Below are 22,540 nucleotides of genomic sequence, written 5' to 3'. Positions count from 1 at the left end.
GGTGCTCAGTGCCTGTTCCTGTGCTGCTATGATCAGTGCCTCAGTGCTGTCTTTTAGTCCAGCCCTTTCCAGCCACTGGTAGGATTTCCCAATGTCAGCCAATATATATATATTGAGAACTGGATCAAACAAAGCTAGATTGTTTACACCGGTGTCTCAAATGAAGGATTATATAGCAGCTTTCATAAAATGGACCCAGAGCACTTTCCAGATTGAAAATACATGAAATTAAGCCTCTTCTCTGGAGAACCATGGCATCCTTTCAGGTCTGTTAGCAGTGCTTTCTAGAGCGGGAAAGTAAAGAATAAACTATGCAGTTGAAACTACTTGAGAGAATTTTTAGGTTGGAAGACTTGTATCTAAATTGGAGTACTTAACAGAGCTAATATCCCTACTCTTGTGAAAATATTTAACAACTTTTTCTACATCCCACCTAAAAAGATGCTAACTTTAGATAGAAGCACAGTGTCCCTGCTCCATTCAGACTCCTGCTGCCAGGTAATGGATTAGAAGGAAATGTGCTGTCCATTGTCACAGTAACATTACTTAGCATTTAGGCCAGGGGTCAGCAACCTTTCAGAAGTGATGTGCCGAGTCTTCATTCATTCACTCTAATTTAAGGTTTCGCGTGCCGGTAATACATTTTAACGTTCTCAGAAGGTCTCTTTCTATAAGTCTGTAATATATAACTAAACTATTGTTGTATGTAAAGTAAGTAAGGTTTTTAAAATGTTTAAGAAGCTTCATTTAAAATTAAATAAAATGCAGAGCCCCTTAGACCAGCAGCCAGGACCCAGGCAGTGTCAGTGCCGCTGAAAATCAGCTCGCGTGCCGCCTTCGGCGCCCGTGCCATAGGCTGCCTACCGCTGACTTAGGCTTTTCTTTGATGGTGTCTCCTCCTAGTGCTAATAGGGCTCAAACCTGTTTAGCTGACAATATCTATTAATCCTTGCCTAGACTATTTAAGGAGTGATATTAGCATGTTAGCTAAAATGTTATAAAAGTCTAGTGTAGACAAGGCATGCTGCCTTTAACACATGCTAAACTGGTCAAGATAGTATGTTAAAGGCATTCTGCCTTGTCTGCTCCAGGCTTTTTAAAATGTCTTACACATTAGCTAGCACACGCTAACATCACACCTTCAATTCTAGTCTTCCCACAGCCTTAAATCACAAACCGAGATGGTAGAACTGGTAATTCTTGTTTCTCTTCCTGCTATGGAAAATCAGTTCCTATTCTTTTGCTTTCTGATCTATCATGTTCAATGAATAGTAGCGTAGTGGCAATTGAAAGAGCAAAAAAACTGCTCAACTCTCAAAATACTCAGTGCTGGATCCATTGGCTTTATTCAGCTCATTTTATTTCCATTGTGGTACTTAGACATGTTTTCTGAATTAAATTGTATGGTATGTTTAGCTAAACCAATCTGTTCTTGTTTTTACTGGAGTATCTGTACAGTCCTGCATAAACATTGGTGTTTTCAGGCCATTAGAGCTTTAAGTACAGAGGTGAAAGTTCCAGTGTGCTCATGTGATTATTAAATAGAGTGGAATAACTGAGACCTGGGTAAGTGGTGTTTCTTCATCTAAACAAGCCCAGTTCAGGAGCTGAAAGTGTAAGAAAACAAGAACAATCCAATATGATTGCTATTTGGACACTAAACACTACTGTGAACAGTCTGAAGCTTCTGCAGACTTGTAGTGATCTAGGATCCTATCTGAAGACTTATTCAGAAATTTCAAATTGTTTAAAAAGTGTGTCAGCCTCTGGGTATGTGCAAAACCTGGTGTGGGGTTATGGCAGTTGGGTAAAGTAGCCCCAAAAGAGTGGGGATGGGGATTTGGCATAATCAGATAAATTATAATATAATATCTAGGGCTGCCGATTAATCACAGTTAACTCATGCAATTAACTCAAAAAAATTAATCACAATTAAAAAAATGAATTGCAAATAATCACCATTTTAATTGCACTATTAAATAACAGAATCCCAATTGAAATTTATTAAATATTTGGGATGTTTTTCTACATTTCCATATATATTTTATTCTGTGTTGTAACTGAAATCAAAGTGTATATTTTTATTATAAATATTTGCACTATAAAAATGATAAAAGAATTGTATTTTTCAACTCCCCACATGCAAATACTGTAGTGCAATCTTTTTGTGCAGTGAAAGTGCAACTTACAAATGTAGATTTAAAAAAAAATTATTATATAACTGCACTCAAAAGCAAAACAATGTAAAATGTCCCCTGGTATGATGGTTGAAGCATGAAGGGACACATGAATCTTTAGCACACCTGCCCTGTGGCGGGGTGGTGGATCTCAGGGCTTCAGCCATACAGGAGGCATGTGCTGGGGCTCCAAGCTTCAGCTGGAGCAGGGCTGAAGCCCGGAGTTCCAGCAAGTGTGCCCCACAGGTCTAGCCCTGAGATTCCCGGACCCCTAGCCCCATCGCCCCACTGCAGGGCTCAAGCCCTGAGCCCTAGCAGGCATGTCCTGGCTCTCGAACTTCTGAAGATTGTCATACGTGGCTTGGAAGGTCAGTAAGTTTGTCCATTCCTGCTATAGTGATAAGCTCTATAGAAAACCCCTTGAGGAAATTAATAATTCTATCTTCGGAGCAGATCTGAATACCATGCAGTAAATAAGGACTACACAGTGAACAACAAGGAGGAATCAAAATATTGAATATCTTCTCCTAAATGAGGTAGGGGACCTGTGGAAAAAATAGTACATCATCATATAATTAAAGACTGTACCGTAATGCACATACATAAGAGGGCCCAAATAAGATTGCACAGGCTCCTTTAATTCTGGCATTTCCTAATTTATGAGTTCTTAACTTTGCAAAGTTAGTAATTTTTTTTAATACAGATTTTTATATGTGTAATACCAATAAAGCTGGGCTGGGGCTAGTATTATTTTGAAGATCATGTTAATAAATGTATTTAATGATCTGATAGTTTAAAGTTGCAGTAGGTAACAATCATTTTGCTAAATAAGAAAATTTTAAATAAAAATAAGCTTTTAGTTTTAAAATAGATAACATTATAGGGTTCTTATGTGAGAGAGCATGAACCCTGTTGTTTAATACAGATTTTATCTTCATCTGTGAAATTTCAGAGAGGGCCTTTGTAAGACTTTAATTATCAGTAATTGTGGAGAGCATGTGATTCACATGGGAATTATTTGATGAGCTAATCAGTCATGCCATTATGCTGACTTGTGAAATTTAAGCTTGCTTTACCTGTCTCTGTTGTTGCAGATCAACATGCTGGGAGATTAGGGCAGAAAAATTATAAGCTTCTCCAAGGTAGCTCTTGAGTGTGTTTAAAACCCAGCACAACAATCTAAAATCCAGATGAGTGAGCTTTGTGTAAATGGCAGAGAAAAACTAGATACTTGTTTTCACAGTTAACTAGTGTCATCTTAGGTCAGATGCCTCTCCTGAATTTGAAATTTTCTTTGTAGGACTTTGTTGTAGAGACTGAAGTAGGTAACTTTGGAGAGAAATACACTTCTCTTTTACATGTGCGGGGGAAAGTTTATCCTTTATAAGGCTATTTTTGTATATCCCAGTGCTTTACACTAAGTCAATAAAGCTGTTTGGATTCCTGCTTGGCTTCAGCAAGCCAGGCTGAGTCACATCGTTGTCTTTTTCTCTGTTTTCATGGCATTTCACGTTGACAGAAAAACAAGGATGCACATTTGCACAACTGAATACTGATTTTTTATTAATACAACTAGGCTTGGCAGAACTCAATTTTTATTTATTTTCATTTAATGGATAATGTGTTTATTTTAAAGCCTTTATTTATATCAATTTTAAATTTTCAGTTGCATTAAATTATGGGTTGAGGCATTTTTTAATTTTTATCAATTTTAAACTTTTGCAGTTATAGGAAGTTATGGGGTCAGACAATAATTATTTAATGACAGTTCCCAAGCAGCATTTTTCTTACTTTGCCTATCTGTAAATTTCAATTATTATTGATGGCAATCTTTTTTTTCGTCAGCTTGCGTGTGGATAGTGACATTTTACCAATAAAAATTGAATCCTTCCAAACCTAAATATAACTTGGCTCTGATGCTGTTTTTCTCTTTAAAGAAAGTGTAATTAAGCCAGCAAGAGGACCTTCCAGTTTGCATACAGTATATTGCTTTGTCTCAAATACAACTTGAGTTTCTTTCAAGAGAATATTAAGAATTATTTTGATGTATTTTATATGCTGTTGCCTGAACTATTGCATTTTATTGCTGTAATACTTTAGTATGATTTAAAGCTAAATTATTTTAAATTGGTAAAACTATTGCTTGTTTTTTGTTTAAGTTGTTGTCAAATTTGACAACCATCTGCTTTATTATTGAAAGATTAGATTTGACAAAGATTTCACAATCCTTTCTCATAGCATAGCTTAGCGGTTGAAGTACTGGTCTGGGAGTCAGGTTTCGGTTCTATTTCCAGCTCTGTCATGACCTTAAGTAAGTCACTTAACTCCTCTGTACCTCAGTTTTCTCATCGGTAAAAAGTAAGTAATCATCCTTAACTTCTAAGCGGTAGGTAAGGCTTTATCACATTTATGTTTGTAAAGTGCTTTGAGGTTTTTTCTCTTCCTGCTTGTTTCTTTAAAAGTGAAGCTGATGTTTGTTACTAGCGTGCTTTTGTTCCAAGAATGGTGTTCTTATTTCCTTGAGGGATGAGTTGTTTCTTAATTTGTCCTGGTCTTTTTGACCTAAGGCCTAAGATAATGAGTACATTCTGTACCCTGGGTCTTGTTTTTATGTAGCTGTCATAAAACAAGGTATCCCAGGGTGGTTGGTAGCCTGGCAAAGTACTCCCACTTTGTCTCCGTCTGTTGACTTGTTAGCTTTTAGCAGTCTATTTCGTCATGACAACTAGAATTTGAGAGAGTATGGAGAAAACACATTAAGTTTTGGGGCCATATGCAGTGTTTCTGATGTAGACCTGCAGAGTACTTGCCACTGTAGTAGAAATTCTCATCTACTTCACTCTGCATTGCAGTTGTTCTGAAGAATAGCAGCCAAGCGTGCGGTCACCTCTTTTCATTTGCCCCTGTTGCAGTCAGGACAAAGGCATGGGACTGGCTCAGCACAAAGAAATAATGAAACATTCTGTGCTGAAAGTGTGTGTGGTGTGTAGAAGACAAGCACAGCCCTGAAAGTGGTATGGTCAAGAGCTTCAATCTCCGTGACCCATGTTGCTATAAGGTATGGCTGGTACCACCGCCTATTATTAAGATTGCGTGACGCTTCCCATTAGAAGACCCATTTTTCTGTTCTTTATAACTTTAATCACTGGGGATGGAATATTTCTGTCTCAGATTCCAAATTTTTTGGAAAATTTAAGCCAAAATGGTTCAGTCATTTATGAGAATGAGGCTAGGGGAAAATACATTTTTTTGCCCATTCTGGTGACCTTTTCTTCTAAAAGTTCTAGTTACCCATGTTTTGGAGCAGAGACTTGAAATTTGGAAGGACTATATTCACACAAACTAGGTGTCGTTTAAGTCATGATAGCGGGTAATACACAGGGCAGTTACAGCGCCACACTTCAGTGTGCATTGCAGCTCATGCCTCCATCGTCCACATTGCTGGGCCATGTAGATAAGCCTGTACATTTGAGCAGGTAATTTCCCCGAAGTTTCCATCTGTGCAGGACTGAGCAGGATTTCCCCTGCGATTGCAGCTCTGGGCTGCTGCAGATCGTGTTGGGTCCGGGCGCCTGAACTGAGAGCAGGGAGAATCTCTTATGCTGTCAGTCAGTGGTGAATTAGCCACTGGACCAACAGGAGCCCTGTTGTCCAGGAGCCCCGGAAAAATGGGCGCCCCATGCGCTGGCCCACTCTGTCCACCCGGCGCTACAGCCAGGGCACTGGGGCTTGCCCCACTCCACCTACCTGCCCAGCACTCCTACTGGGGAACAGAGCATGGGGGTTTCCCTTGCCCTCCCAGCACTCCTGCTGGGGAGCGGAGGAAGCCCCCATGTACTGACCCCACTTCCCGGCAGGAGCACTGGGCAGAGCGGGGGAAGCGCCTGCACTCCAACCCTGCTCCCCAGCAGGAGCACAGGGGAAGGATGGGGCAGGGAGGGAGACACCCTACTTGCTTTGGCCCAGGTCCCCACCAAACGGTAATCAGCCTTTGCTGTCAGTGACTCTTACACTGTCAGAGACCCCCAAGGCAGTGTGGAGAAGGAAGCTGCCTTATATGAATGCAGAGGGAGCAAGGACTGGACCTTTAGGGGAAGGAGGAAGTAGCTTGGGGCTGTGGGAGGAATCTGGGCGGGGGGACTGGTAAATTGAGACTGGGAATTGGCGAAGGGAGACTGAGACTGGGAATCAGTAGGTATGGGGAGACTAAAAGATAATGGGCAAGGAAATGGACTGAGAATCAGTGGAGCAGGAGGAAGGAGGTATAGGGGAGGGGAGACATCTGACAAAGACTGGGGAGGAGAATTAGGACTGGCTGGACAAAAGACTGGGATGAGGAGCTGGGGGAGGAAGATTAGGACTGAGAGCCAGAGCAGACAGAGATGACGGGGTGGGGATGGGGAGAGCAACTGGAGACCAAAGGGCAGGGGGAGGTAGGGGAGAGACGGATTGGTTTAGAAATTGGGGGAGGAGAACTGGCTGGCCAATAGGAGTGGGATGAGCTGCCTGAGAAATGGAGAATGGGCCTGGCGAGGTGAGGAGATAATGGAATTATGATTAGGAGCCTGGATTGGGAAAGAGAGAGGACTCGGACAGGTTGGGGAAGGTGGGGTAGAAGAAGTCAGACTTCAGTGGAATGGTCAAAAAAATCTCTGCCCACTAGAGTGTGCTCTCCTCCAGAGCCATGAATGGAACCCAAGATTCCTGAGTCTCACCATTCCTCTGTTGTCAACAAATGTCTGTAAAACCCACTGGCATAGCGTCCCATCCACCTCATGGTAGTCTACATAAAGGACAACAGTTTACTATTGCCATCAGTTACGCTGTTAGCTCAAGTGGCAGAGGTCCTTGTGGCGGATATAAAAGTTCCAGCTCTGCTGATGACCCATGTGCATGTCAATGTGATCTCAACATAATGGGTTGGTTTTCAGTTTGTTTTTTTAAAAAAACAACTACATTAAAAGAACATTATTAAGGTTGTAAAGTTAAGCACTCAAACGTTAGGAAATGTCAGAATTAAGATAGCCTGTGCAACCTTAATTAAACATGTGAGTGGTAGAGGAGGTAGCATTAAGTGATTTAAAAGAAGTTATTATTGAATCAGTCCTTCAGCGCTGTGTGAAGCGCTACTGTGCTGTGGGAGGTGCCATCTTTCGGATGAGAGATAAAACTCATGTCCTGACCACAAGAGTAGAAATGTGAATCCTGGTGTCTTGGCCAAATTCTAATTGAAAATTAAAAGTTACATTTAGATATTGCTCTATTAAACAGCTTCTGTAGTCCAACCTATAGACGACTGCATTTCATTGGTGGGTGCAGTGATGTTCCTGTCCTTTACTTGAAGTATTATGAGGTTAATTTTGTAGCATTTTTAAAGCACATTGAGATATACAACTGAAGGATGCCATGGAAGTGCAAGGCAGTGTCATCATTCATACCAAGTGCATTTTCATGGATTGCAAACTATGATATTGGAAATGTCTTGGATGGTCACAACTCTTAAATCCCAGCAACTCCTAAATATTCCTGTTAGAGTATATACTATTACAGAAAGGCAGTCACTTGTTTACATATAAAAACAAGTTAGCACAACAGTTATTGAGGAGATTTGCAGCAAAGAATCCTGTGGCACCTTATAGACTAACAGACGTTTTGGAGCATGAGGAGCTTTCATGGGTGAATACCCACTTTGTCAGATGCATGTAGTGGAAATTTCCAGGGGCAGGTATATATATGCTAGCAAGCAAGCTAGAGATAACGAGGTTAGTTCAATCAGGGAGGATGAGGCCCTGTTCTAGCAGCTGAGGTGTGAAAACCAAGGGAGGAGAAACTGGTTTTGTAGTTGGCAAGCCATTCACAGTCTTTGTTTAATCCTGAGCTGATAGTGTCAAATTTGCAGATGAACTGAAGCTCAGCAGTTTCTCTTTGAAATCTGGTCCTGAAGTTTATTTGCTGCAGGATGGCCACTTTAAGGTCTGCTGTAGTGTGGCCAGGGAGGTTGAAGTGTTCTCCTACAGGTTTTTGTATATTGCCATTCCTAATATCTGATTTGTGTCCATTTATCCTTTTCCGTAGTGACTGTCCAGTTTGGCCGATGTACATAGCAGAGGGGCATTGCTGGTATTTGATGGCGTATATTACATTGGTGGACGTGCAGGTGAATGAACCAGTGATGGTGTGGCTGATCTGGTTAGGTCCTGTGATGGTGTCGCTGATGTAGATATGTGGGCAGAGTTGTCATCGAGGTTTGTTGCATGGATTGGTTTCTGAGCTAGAGTTACTATGGTGCGGTGTGCAGTTACTGGTGAGGAGATTTAGATATCCATAATTCAGATAAGAAAAACACAAGACAAACAGGAAACAGTTATCAAAATTAACACCATTGAAATAAGAAAAATTAGTTGTGTCCTTTGGATAAGAATATACAGTCTAACATATTTGGTCATTTATCTAGGGTTATTTTCACCCCCAGATAATTTTGTGCATTTTGTTTCCCTGAATGAAGGTTTATCTAGTTATTTTTAAATGGAATTGTTCTCTGCTTACATTGGGGAGGTGGGGATTTCTCACTATATAGTGTGTACATCACTGAGCAGGAGCTCCAGATCTGCTGACTCCAAGGAGTTGGTTACATTGAAGCCAAAATACTGATGTTTAGAAGCAGTCCTCTGGCAACTAGAATACTCTTCATGTGGAAGTCAGTTCATCAAGACTCTGTTCACATTTCATTGTAAACCCATAATTTTATTCTCTGAGCCTTTGTCCAAGCACACCAGTAGACGTAGAAATGGAGAGTCTCCTGGACTGAGGAAGCAGGGAAAGCAATAAAATGGAAAAGTTACATTTCAGGATGACCATTTAGATTCAAGAGGCCAAATTCAGCAAAAGCTGATGCAGGGAGATGTAAAATATCCTATGAATCAATCCTGTGGAGGGCAGAGTTTCTGCAACTGCTCTCTGAGAATGTGCTGGTTTGGGAAGAATTTTAATTCTGGCCAGGAGCTCTGCTATAAGGAACCTCTGAAGGGAGCTTCTGCATTAGTGGACTTCATGGCTAACTTGGCCATGACTCCCTAATAGGCAGCTTGCCTAAATTTTGGGTTCTGCTTGCCCATTATACTCCTATCCTTTGTAAGCGAGGTTGTGGCTGTTCTGCACTGGATCAACTCGCTCCACCTTGATTTTCTCCCTCTTCCCTCTCACTTACACCACCATAAGCTGGAGATGAATTTGACCTCAACTCTTTTCATATTGGAGCAGGATAAGCAAATTCTTGTTTGCATGTAGGCAAGATAATTAATTGGAGAAGAGAATGAGCTCTGTATGTGAGTGGTGGGGCCTGTAGAAGGTACTCATGATCACTGCCAGGCCCCAAACCAGAGTAATTTGTGTGAAAACTAGAAGCATAAATTCCAGTAAACCTTACAAACAAGAACTAAAACCACCACCTAATTCAAGAAGCAGAAGCTTCTAGGATTATTTTTGTAATAAGTATTCAAATCTGTTGATATTTGAAATGGCAACTTTTAAATATTTTAGCCTTTTCCAGTTTAACTGTCTAATAGATCCCTCAGTACATTTGTATAACAAGGCTGCAGTTCAGTAATTGTCAGATCCTGCAGACACTTACTGCTGAGTATAGTACCAGGAGTGATCCCATTGACTGTCTCATTGTAATAAACATTACTGTTGCTACTGTTTGTAGGATGGGGATCTAAGGAGGTTGTTTAAAAAACATTGTTTGGAGCATTTTAGAGATCTTATTTGTTTTTTCTGTTGTAGGTGTGATGGACAGGTGACAGATTTTTCATTTTGTGTCAGGGAATCAGAATGACGGAGTGCTTCCTGCCTCCTACCAGCAGCCCCAGTGAACATCGCAGAGTGGAACACAGTGGAGTTCTTGCCCGTACCCCGAGCTCTGAAGAAATCAGCCCTACAAAATTCCCTGGATTATACCGGACTGGTGAGCCTTCACCACCTCATGACAACCTACATGAGCCTCCAGATATAGTGTCTGATGATGAAAAGGAGCATGGGAAGAAGAAAGGAAAATTTAAGAAAAAGGAGAAAAGAAGTGAGTAGGCAGCTTCTTACTCCGTGTGTGTGATCTCTCTAACTCGATGTTTCTCAACCTGGGAGTCTGGGACAGGTTTGGGGGAGGGTCACAAGCAGGGCCTGCATTAGGGGGTGCGAAGCAGGGTAATTGCCTGGGGCAGCCCCACAAAACTAATTGACATGTTTCACAGGGCTGAAGCCTGGAGCCCTGAGTTTGAGATGGGGGTTGCAATTTTTGTGGGGGAGGTGGGGGAAGGGGATGGTGGAGGGTCCAAACATTTTTTTAAATCCAAAAGGGGGTCGCCAACACACACAGGTTGAGAAACACTGCTCTGACTCCTTTCTTTTCATGCCTAAATTTCGAGCTGTGCTTGCCTCTTTTAAAAACACTTTGTTGTTTTTAAATATCTTACTTCTTTCTAGGAAAGCTAATGAGCAGGTTTATCCAAAGTCCAAGACGCTGCTCGGTCAATTGTCTGGCAATGGGTTCTTCTCATTCCTCTCTCTTCTTTAGACACATCCCTCGGAGTCTGAAGCGATAATTGGGTATGTCTTCACTGCAGAGTTAGCCCATGTGTTGCCCCTGAAGGTTCCATCCACAAAGGAAAACCTCTAACCTGGGTTTAAGCCCAAGTGAGCACAGCCGAGCGTATAGGCATGAGCTTGGGTTTGGCTTCAGTCTGGGAACCCACCTGCTGTTAGTGTGCTAATCCTCTCCCACAGTTCCACCTAGGCTGTACTTCCTTGTTTTAGTCCTCCATTCCTCTGCACTGCATTTTTAATCCCATGTGTAACTGCTCCAATTCTGCTGCACTTTCACAGCATTTGAACAGATACGCTATCAGAGAAATCCACCTCCTGTGCTGCCAGAAGCTGACACCAGCCCTCTGTGTGATAATATCTGTAATTTGGGGAAATATATGCAAAAGGACATATGTTTAGTGGACGGGAAAGAAATGGAGAGGCAGAGGAGTCAGTCCATTAGGTGTGAATTGCTTTGGTTTGCAGACTGAATTTCTTAACGAGACAGGATGAGTGAGGCAGTATCTTTTATTCTACCAACTTCTGTTGGTGAGAGAGACAAGCTTTCCAGCCACACACAGCTCTTCTTCAGGTCTGGGAAAGGTATTTAGAGCCTCACAACTAAATGCAAGTGGAACAGACTGTTTAGCATAAGTTGTTAGCACATATTCAGGCCGCTCTGCCTTGAATATTCCTTTAGCTTGGGCTAACTGCAGTGAAGACATACCTTGAGAAAGGAGTTCCCAAGCGTGTTTGCAAATTCTGAGATAATAGCATGCCAGTAAAACAGAGCACTTTGGTGTCAAATCTCTTTAATTGTCCAAAAATGGATACTTTTTGTTTTAAATTATTTCTATAATTTTTAAAGTCAGAAGAGTGAAAAATTAACTTTAACCCTTTGCCTTCCTGTAATTTTTTGTTGTGGAATCACTCAAGGTTTGTGTGTGCATACTGTATGCTTTTTGAGGTGTAGTGAAATGTGCACTATGGTTACTTAGTTAAGCCTAGTCACATAGCCACAAATTATGGACCTAAGCATGAAATGGCATATTTACTATTTTGTATATTATGGTGGTGCCCAAAATGAGCAAGCAAATTGTAAGATCAGCATCTTAAAAAAACAGATGGAGAAAGGGAGGGGTAAAGCGGTGCTGTGGCATTCCCTGCCACAAAATCATTTTTTAAAACTTCAGTTTTCACAGCAAAAATTGTGTCTGGTCCTTACAGTTGTGAGGAAAATGGTAAAAACACAAAATGATTGTAAACTTGGTACAGTGATATCTTCCTGAGCCTTCAGACAGCCTAAAGCAATGGCTCAGAGAGAGATTAACTGCCTCACTCCCCACAATACATTGCTAAGTCTGAAACCTAAAGATGACAGTTTAAATGTCAGTACTTCCAACTATTCACTGCTGTTCATTTTGTCAGAAACATTCAATTAATCTACTTACTCCACAGTCGCTAACTACACCTCTACTCCAATATAATGCAGTCCTCGGGAGACAAAAAAATCTCACCGTGTTGTAGGTGAGACCGCGTTATATCAAACTTGCTTTGCCCTTCCTTGTTCCCTGACTGCCCCCTCCAGAGATCCACGTCCCTAATCACCCCCAGGATCCCACCCCCTACCAACCCCCTGTCTCCTGACTGCTCCAACCGCTATCCACCCCCATCCCCCCGCCCCCTGACAGGCACTCACCAGCAACGGCGGGAAGCAGAGCATCCCAGCCCAGTCCACTCCACTCCGCCAGCTCCAGCCGTGTCGCTCCGCTCCCAGCTGTCAGTGAGTACGGGGAGGTTGGGGAAAGTGGAGTGACGCGGTCCCAGCCCGCTCCACTTTCCTTGCCCCAGCCCCAGCCCTGTCGCTGGGGGGGCGGCTGGGGAAAGGTCCTGCACTCACCTGTGACGGGAGGTGGAGTGCCATGGCTGGGAGCTGGCCGAGTAGAGCTGGCTGGGGCTGGGCTGCTCTGCTGCCAGTGAGTGCAGGGAGTTTGGGGAAAGGACGATCCTCGCACTCACCTGCTTCGGGAAGCGGAACACTGTGGCTGGAAACTGGCAGAGTAGAGTGGGCTGGGGCCAGGCTGCTCCATTTCCACCACTGCTGGTGAGTGTGGGGGGATCCCTTCCCCTAAGGACCTCCCCCGAGCGACATGGCTGGGGCCGGGGCAAGGGAAGCAGAGCGGGTTGCTCTTGGCCCCCCACTAATCCCCCCGGGCCACTGTGGGACTACGGGACCCCCAAAAGTGCCCTCCCACAGCTCCTGCCCTTCAGAGCCTGGGGGGGAGCCCCTGACCACCCCCGAGACCCTCTGCCCCTTATCAAACCCCTTGGTCCCGGCCTGGCCTGGTACCCTTAACATGCTGCTCAGAGCAGCGTGTCAGAGCTTTACCGCGTTGTATGCAAACCCGCGTTATATCAGATCGCGTTATATCGGCATAGAGGTGTACTTCCCTCGGTGCTAAAAGCATCGCCTTCTCCAGTAACTACTTATATGACACACAGTTATATCTTTTCAATAAAAACTTGTCATTGAAAACATGATGACAGCATAAAGTTCAGTCAACTCATATTAAAATGCACACAGGGACTACTATACTTGTAATATTCAGATTCATATTTAATTAAATGGCAAAAAACCTTAACGCAGAGTTAAGGTAGCCCAGTGGTAGCACATGTCCTTCCAGAATGTCGAGTTCAGCAAAACTCAAACTTCTGAAAACTAGAAAATACAGAGTTAAGGTAAATTCCCATGCAACCTTAATTGTGCCCTCTGGAGCTGGCAGGAGCCACTGGGAATTATCTGTGTCATGCTGTCTTGCCTGTCTCATGACCATGAGTACCAGCCTCAGGGCAGACTATCAAAAAGCAGGGCACAAACACTCTAAACTGGTTGTATGTTCTATAATTAGATTTCACCAATCTGGTAACGAGTGTGAACTTCGAAAGCACTGTAACAGTCTTATCATGGAGTCACAGACCATCCCCTGGGGCATTCCAATCTGTGTTGCGATCGCTGCAAGTTGGACTATGTGATAGATCATAAGTGGGCAAACTGTCGCCCATGGGCTGTGTCCAGCCATCAGAGCTTTTAATCCAGCCCTCGAGCTCCACTGCCTCGCTCCGGCACTCCTGCCAGGGAGCGGGGTCAGGGGCTTGCCCCATTCCACCCACTCGGTACTTGCAAGCCTCTGCGCCTCGTTCCCACTCCCCAGCTGGAGCACCGGGTGGCAGAGTGGGGCAAGTGATTGAGTGGGTCTGGATAATAAGTACATTGACCACGGCCCACTCATGGCTACACCCTGGCACAATGTGTCTTTTCTGATTTTAAAAAAACATGTTGCTGTCGCAGCTCTTTTAAAAATGAGGCCCTAATATACAGTTGTGTTCAGAGAGGAGAAAATCGTGTGGTAAAATCAACAAACAGCTCAGTAATGTAATTTTCTAGCAGCGCATTGTTTAGCAGAATTATTTTAATAGTGTTGATTTTTGAAACTGTCATAACTATAAAGGGAAGGGAACAGCCCTCCTATGTACAATACTATAAAATCCCTCCTGGCCAGAGACACCAAAATCCTTTTATCTGTAAAGGGTTAAGAAGCTCAGGTAACCTGGCTGATACCTGACCCAAAGGACCAATAAGGGGACAAGATACTTTCTAATCTTGGTGTGGGGAAGGCTTTTGTTTGTGCTCTTTGTTTTGGGGTTGTTCGCTCTTGGAACTAAGAGGGACCAGACATCAGTCCATGTTCTCCAAATCTTTCTGAACCAGTCTCTCATATTTCAAACTTGTAAGTGACAGCCAGGTAAGGCGTGTTAGTTTTATCTTATTTTTCTCAACTTGTAAATGTTCCATTTTGCTAAGAGGATTTACCTCTGTTTGCTGTAACTTTGAACCTAAAGCTAGAGGGGGTTCCTCTGGGCTCTAAGAATCTGATTACCCTGTAAAGTTATTTTCCACTCTGATTTTACAGAGATTATTTTTACCTTTCTTTCTTTAATTAAAAGCCTTCTTTTTAAGAACCTGATTGATTTTTCCTTGTTTTAAGATCCAAGGGGATTGGATCTGGACTCACCAGGAATTGGTGGGGGAAAGGAGGGGGGATGGTTAAATTCTCCTTGTATTAAGATTCAAGGGGTTGGATCAGTGTTCACCAGGAATTTGGTGAAGAAGTCTCTCAAGCCTATCCAGGGAAGGGAGTTAGTATTTGGGAGTGGCGGCAGCAAAACCAGATCTAAGCTGGTAATTCATTTTAGGGCTTCACATGCGGGTCCTCATATCTGTACTCTAAAGTCCAGAGTGGGGAAGGAACCTTGACAGAAACAAACTTGTGTTGTCCCTGTTTAAACACGAATTGTTAATTTCATGGGCATTCATCGCCCGCCATACAATTGCCATACCCACATGTAGCCCTTATGCCAAAAAGTTTGCCCACGCCATGATAGATGATCACTTTACACCAAAAATACCAACAATTTTCAGGTTACTCCCAGTCACTATCCTCAGGTCAGTTGTACTCAGATCTCAAACCAAAGACAATGCCTGTAGCCAATCCTGTAATACACTAACTAAAGCTTTGTTAACTAAGAAGAGAAATGAGTTACTTACAAAGTTAAAACAGGAAACATATACACACCAATGAGTTACAGTCTTAGATTAAAAAAGGTAATACAAGCTTCTGTAATAAGCAGTTCTGTATGTCCTTAGGGCTGACTCAGGAGAATCTCTTGTTCAGGAATCTTTTGCCTTTCAGAGTCCAGACAGTATAAAAATCCAGTTTCTCCTTGTCAGGGATTTTTATCCCTTTCACCCCAGAATCCAAACAGATGGGATGAGTTCATGTTCAGGTCTCCCCTTCCTGCAGGGAGTGAGGAATGCAGTCAACAATGTGCTTTGATGCTACCCAATGCCCCTTTGCCTTCGGTGGGCCATCTTGTATGCAGGACAAGCACTTCACCTTAATTAATGCTGCTTTTCCTGTTTGGTGAGTTACACAATTATAGTGGTTTTACCATGCCCTATAACTTTATACTATGGGATATAGTTGTTATAAGTAAAATTAATACATGCAGCATCCTGCAAGCATTCCATAAAGTCTAAACACTAAACACGTTCATATAACATTAATATCTCTTTTAATTATATTAACCCACAAGTGTGCCAGACTCTGTTTTCAGCTATGCATTTGTCAGTGTTCAGTGAGGCCTTGGGCCTTTGGTATGAGCCGGCATCTGGTCTGCCAGCATCACAGTCTGCATGCATTTCAGCTGCATTCATTATGTGATGTGTAGCTGTATAGTGGAGGGAAAAGTGGAGCTGCTCAGAAGAGCTGTGATTGTGATATGAAGAGATCTGGGTCTGAGTCCCCCATATGTATTATCAAAGGAAGGAGGTGCATGTGTATCTTGAGGTTCCAGCCTGCATTATTTCAATACAGAATTATATAAGTTATTTCCATAACAGGGCACTAGGGTCTTCTTGCCATAGGTGTTGTCATTAGTGAAGTGGGATATGAGTGCAATCTGTGGATTTATTAATGGGTAGGGGAAGGTATAGGTTTAGGTAGTGTCCTGTGTGCAGATGTGAAGGGGTTGTAAGAGGGTATGAATGAAGTGGTTGTTAAATTTTCAAGGATGGTATTCTGTCAGGGGAATAGGCTCAATGTTTAATTGTAGGAGAGGTGCAGGTAGCACCAGTCCATTACAGTGAAGAGGCAGAGTGTGTGTGTGTTATGCGCATTGTGTGTGAGGCATTGATCAAAAAGGACACAGTTAACACTGTGTGGGTGTTTACCAGGTGCAAACACTTCAGAATTCTCTCCAATTTTCTGTAGACTGGACTCATAGAATATGGGGGTTTTGCAAGTGCATCTTGAGAAATGTTAGATCCTTTTAAAGTATCTCCCTTCTCAAGGCTAAAACCAAAAAGTTGTAGGGTTCAACTAACAGTAAGATCTTCTGGAGGCCCTGCCCCTCCCCCCAACAATCTCTTTTCCCACAAGCAGGTGTTCCCTTTATTCCTCTTACCCCCACTTGTAACCTTGTGTGGAAACCCAGTGGTCTGCAACTCCTTCTTTTCAGTATCTTCAGGTTTTCATTTTCAGTTGTCAAAGATGAAGCTTTCCCCCATTCCATTCTGAGTTTAGTTCTTGAAGCAATGAAAGAGTAGTTCTCTCTGCAAGCTGATTCAATCCTTGATCTCTCTGTGATGCATCAACAGAGATGGACATTATAATGATAGGTTTTGTGAGGTGGACACTTGTCTATTAAGAATTGGAATGAGACCAACTCATCTTGCTCAGCTAACATTTGATTTCTGCCAAGCCAATGTGGTGTTGAACTAATGTCTTAGAAGAAAAGCTCTGTATACTGTTTTAGACTTGTGAGATATAAAGTCTCTCTGATTCTCTTACTTTGTGTCAGGCTGTCTAGAGTGGCTCACAACTCACAGGGCAGACTGTTAAGAAGCAGAGCACAAACCCCAAATTGGTTGTGAGTTCTATAATTAGATTTCACCAACCATCAATCGTGAACTCCTCAAGCACTATAACAATCTTAATATGGAGTCACAACAGTCCCCTTAGGTACTTTGGTCTATTGTACCACCCAGGCAAATTTACCTTTGTGATAGATGATCCCTTACACCAAAAATATTTAGATTACTCCCAGTCCCAAAGGTCCAGTCACTTATCCCAGGTCAGTTGTACCTCAGATGTCACACTAAAGACAACACTTGTAGCCTATCCTATAATAAACTAACTAAAGATTTATTAACTAGGTAAAAGAAACAGTTATTGACACAGTTAAAGCAGGTAAGCATACATACACAAATGAGATACTTTTTGAAACTTAAGACTAATAGATGCTGCTGCAATATCCAAGGTTTGTTTGTCCTTTACAGCTAATCTGAGCTAAGCAGCTTGGGGATCTTTTGCTTATGCTTAGAAATATTTTCCTCTCCATATGCCAAGCAGCATAGTGATACAGTTCCTTCTAGTCAGGGACTTTCATACTCTTCCCCTAGAGTTCAAATAGTTGTGCAAGTTTTTGTGCCTGTATCTCTTCATGGGTGTGGGGGAGAGGAAGGAGGGACAGGATCAGTGAAGTCTTTGTCCTTTGATGGTTGGCTGATTTGGTTTCAGTGGGCCTTCTTGTATGGAGGACCAGCACTTTGCATTAATTAATGCTTCTTTCCTGTTTGGTGAATTACACAGTTACAGGGGTTTACAAACACTCAGTATAACTTTATACCATGGGTAAAGCTACGTTTTAGTCACAAGTATTTTTAATGAGTTATGAACAGGTCACGGGCCATAAACAAAAATTCACGGGCCCGTGACCAGTCCATGACTTTTCCTGGGCGGGGAGCCTTTGGTGCTCGGGGGATGGGGCATTCTGGGGGCACCATGGGTGGTGGGGGAGGTGGCCTGGGACCCCTGCTGGTACTGAGGGAGAGGGAGGCCGGACCACAGCGCGCAGCCTGGGACCCCTGTTGGTACTGGGGGAGGGAGAAGTTGGTGGGGCTGGCAGGGGCTTCCTAACTGGCTCTGCGTTCCTGCAGCTCCTAGGTGGCAGGGACCAGGGCAGGGGCTCTGCTACTCCCACAAGTGCTGGCAGCCTCAGCTAACGTGATGGAAAGTGTTTTTCCAGCAGTGGAGTTAATCCATCTTTCTGTCGACCTAGCTGCGTCTGCACCAGTGATTCAATCAACCTAACTATACTGCCCAGAGCTCCGATTTTTCACAGCTGTGAGTAATGTAGCTAGGTTGATCTAATTTTTAAATGTAGACTAGGCCTTAGTGTGTGGATTTGTACTTTTGCTTTGTGACATTTTCTTTGCTGGGAGAAACTGTGCTATGAATGTAGGTTCTGCTTTGCTTTTCTAAAACTAATAAAATTCATTACAATGAAAAGAAAATAAAGCAAAGCACTTACTTCGATTTCTGGTGCTCCCCACACCCAAGAGAGAGCAATAGCCTGAATGTGAACTTACACTCAGGGGTTCTTTATGTATTAAATAACATAATTGTGGAGTGACCTACTTGTAAGTTGGTTACCAAATTTTGGCACAAGTCTAGTAGCTCTTGTCAGTCAAAAGTCTAGTAGTAGGACAAATTGGGGGGCAAGAGGGGAAATGAGAAAAGTCATTACAGAAGCTAAATATGCATGCGTCTCTGTTCCATCCTTATTTTTAAGAGGCCTATATATGTTGATGTAGAATCGTTGACAAATTGAAGCTATGCATTTTAATGTAGATATAGAAGTATAGATATTATGTGTATTTACATCAGGGTCACACATAAGATCAGTGTACTCATAACTTCCTTCTGTTCTAAACTTGTTTTTCATTCTACCTCTTCTTGCTTACTTAAAATGGACCTACATATTTTTAAATCAATTAATTGTAGAGACACATGCAGAGTGCCCCAAAGAGCTAAAATAAGAGGGCTGTTCACCTCATAAATGATTTAAAACATTTGTTGGTTCAAACACCTCACCCATTTAACATGTATATCTGCCCCCTGTGATAGATTGCAGTTCTGTAGAATGCAAGATTTCACTTTAAAAAATAAAATAAAATGAACTCTTAGCACTTGTTATCGTACAGAGAGCCTTCCAAACCTGAAGAGAGTATAACCAACAAAGGAGCCTCTTCGTGAGACAGCAGAAAAACTGAAACATTGGCTCTAAGAGACGTTAACTGTCTCCATTCATCTCAGTATTATAATTTAAGCCTATGAACTACACTGTATGAGTCAAATTTAGTTTGTATTGCACAGTTATGCAACTCTCTACACAAATTGAGTAATCCTATATCCAAGGGATTAAAGGATAGAAATAGTGGTTGTCCTAAAAGTGTCCATAACCACTCTTTGACTACTGGTGACTGTAATAAAGTAATCTTATTAACTAAAGTTTAGCTGCTACTTGCGGAGTACGTTTTATCCTGGAGAGATCTGCAAACCTCCCATTGTTATCAGTGGGATTTCTTCTGAGGATCATGGGTAGCATATGTTCCTGAACTTGGAGACTTCACACACACACACAGCCAAATTAAAATATGAAATTTGGCCCTCTTCACAGAATGAGTTTAACTTGACTGATTTTAACATATGACTTTGGTCCCTTGAAGCCAGGGCGCGCCACTGTCACCAGCATGCACTGTGCTGGTGCTGTTACATCAACCAGTTAATCCCCCTGGAACATGGAGTATTTTTGAGGGAATTAAAGGAGGGGTGTGCTGGTCAAGTAACTGCAGTTTATTTAGTATACCTCAGTTCTATGTATTTAAAATATTTTATACCCGTTACATTTTTGGGATTTGAATATAAAAACTTTGCAAAAACTATATTGTCTATAGGGCAGGTTGGGGAAGCTGCCATCGAGCCTGTCTAAATTATGCTGGGGCTTCTCTAGCCCTTGGAGCAGCCCAGGAAGAGAAGGGCACAAGGTGGTTTAAATCCATTTTAGCCCTGTGGGTGCAATCATACAATGTCACACACGGCGCCTGCTCTGAGGACCTTACAAGCTAAGTAGTAAAAAAATAATAATAATAATAAAAGCATACCCATTAAGAAATGGCGCTTGACTTAACTCTGTCCTTTCCTCATGCAAATAATAGGCCAGTTTCATGTTCCAGGAGATTTTGACTAATGGAACAATATCAGGAAAACCTCATTCAGGAGCATCACATCAGAGCTTAGAGCTGATTATCCTCAGCTTTTGGGGAACCTAAAAACTACATATTACATGTAAAATCTCTGCTTTGTTGAACACATTTTTGTTTACTTTATTTAGCTCTTCGGAGTATTGAGCATGTAAACCTATAATTAGTTGGCTTAAAAAAACACCTTCCAATCTACCTTTAAAGATTTTCCTGTTCTTGCCTAGAGGATAGGCAGGGCTAGCTGCAGAGGTGTAGCTTATAAAAACTCTTGTGCATATAGTTCAGAGACAGTACCTTGTATTTTGCAGCTGAAGTATGGTGTTATTAGGCTGTGACTTTGGAGTTGCAGTCTCACATAGGCTACATAAGGCAAACGTAGAACTGCAATAATAGATAATATGTCAGTACAGTTGGAAAAGTAAGATTCCCCCCTTTTAATGATATCTTGATCTGAGGCTAAAATTTAATAATTTCATACTCCTCTTAAGAAGATTCTTAACATTTTCAGAAAGGGAGTGAGCAATTAAGTGACTCCACCCTTTGCAAAGTAATTTTTAAAGCTGAACTTGTGCAGCAGATGATTTTTCTTAACAGCAACTTTTATGCTGTTGATTGCAGGAACATAGAAGTTGCCAGACAGTTGTTTTATTTTGCATTTCCTTGACTATTAAGTGGACAAATAGCACGTAAGATGGACATTGTCATACTGAGTAAGTACTTAAAATACCAAATGTTGAGATGATTCATGAGATGTATTCATACTGGACAGAACAATGAAATGCTGATTTAATAATTTCCCTACTTAACGCTGCAAAAAGAAAAGTAGATTTTTTTTAGTTGTAGGCGAATACCATGTCTCTTTCAGTGTTACCCTTTATCCCTTTTTTCTCCTTCTAGACTTTTTTTAAATAAAACAGGTCATAACTTTCTGCCCCTTGCTTTCTTTTCTTTCTCCCAATAGCGGAAGGTTATGCTGCCTTCCAAGAGGACAGCTCTGGCGATGAAGCAGAAAGTCCTTCCAAGTTGAAGCGGTCCAAAGGAATTCATGTTTTCAAGAAGCCCAGCTTTTCCAAAAAGAAAGAAAAGGATTTTAAAGTAAAAGAAAAACCCAAAGATGAAAAACATAAAGATGACAAACACAAGGAAGAAAAACATAAAGAGAAGAAGTCAAAAGACTTAACAGCAGCAGACGTTGTAAAACAGTGGAAGGAGAAGAAAAAAAAGAAAAAGCCAACTCCAGAGCCAGAGGTACCTCAGATCGATGTTCCAAGTTTTAGGCCAGTGTTTGGGATTCCTTTGGCTGATGCAGCAGACAGGACCATGATGTACGATGGCATTCGCCTGCCAGCAGTTTTCCGTGAATGTATAGATTACATAGAGAAGTATGGCATGAAATGTGAAGGCATCTACAGAGTTTCAGGTATATTGGGCACATCTAAGTGCAGATTTTCAAGGCTTTACCTTCATCTGTCCAAAAAAATAACATGAATATAGTACTTTGCCCTTCTCCCCATATCCACTGCACATGTATAGTTTTACTCATTTAATTTAATAAAAGACTGCAATTTCAGTGAAATTAACTATGTAATTGTAAGCCAAGCTATGGATTTGAAATTTCTGAAAGATGGCTTATGTGATAGTAGAGAAGAAAATTCTACGTTCTTAACCTGTGGAGTAGGAGATGGTTAAGTTACAAAACCAGTCTCATGGTGTAAGGGAAGGGAAAGGTTTATAAGATGCACGGGCGTTTAGTGTTGGACCTCTCCTTTTCCAATGTTTCCAGAGCATGGTCACCCTCTTGCTGAAGGTGGCAACAAAAATGTATATGGTTTGATCTTTTTGAAGGAGTGGAAACTAGGTATGTAGCATAATGTGCCTTTGAGGCAAGCCATACATGCTAAAACATTTTGATTAGTGCTTGTGATTATTTTGAGTATATTGCTCCATTATTAGAAATAAGATACAATTCTAGCTAATGAAAATGGAGATTTGGTGGGGAGTTGAAGTAATAAATAGGTTACTCCTGACTTTGCTTTCCCCATCCACTTTCATTCTAATTTTCTTTCAAAAAGAACATAAGTATATACAAAACCTTTCTTTTTTTTCTTTCAGTAAATCCACT

General features: G+C 41.9%; 1 protein-coding gene across 7 annotated transcripts in view; it reads left to right on the top strand.

The window, feature by feature from the left end:
- RALBP1 (ralA binding protein 1) overlaps positions 1-22,540 on the top strand; it is a 56,870-nt gene that overhangs the window by 14,149 nt on the left and 20,181 nt on the right. For 3 of the 7 annotated variants that reach the window (XM_075062941.1, XM_075062938.1, XM_075062940.1), the window contains exons 2-3: positions 9,960-10,251; positions 21,380-21,838. In XM_075062941.1, coding sequence (XP_074919042.1) covers positions 10,008-10,251; positions 21,380-21,838 — 703 coding nt within the window. In that variant the 5' untranslated portion in view covers positions 9,960-10,007. Of the gene's footprint in view, positions 1-5,089; positions 5,236-8,252; positions 8,335-9,959; positions 10,252-15,615; positions 15,737-21,036; positions 21,129-21,379; positions 21,839-22,540 lie in introns of those variants that run through there. The other 4 variants (XM_075062939.1, XM_032802351.2, XM_032802352.2 and 1 more) reach the window with 4 other exon arrangements.

This window comes from Chelonoidis abingdonii, chromosome 2 (assembly GCF_003597395.2).
Source record: "Chelonoidis abingdonii isolate Lonesome George chromosome 2, CheloAbing_2.0, whole genome shotgun sequence".
NCBI lineage: Eukaryota > Metazoa > Chordata > Testudines > Testudinidae > Chelonoidis > Chelonoidis abingdonii.
The sequence above is the reverse complement of the archived record's forward strand: the minus strand, read 5'-3'. Positions and strand labels throughout refer to the sequence as shown.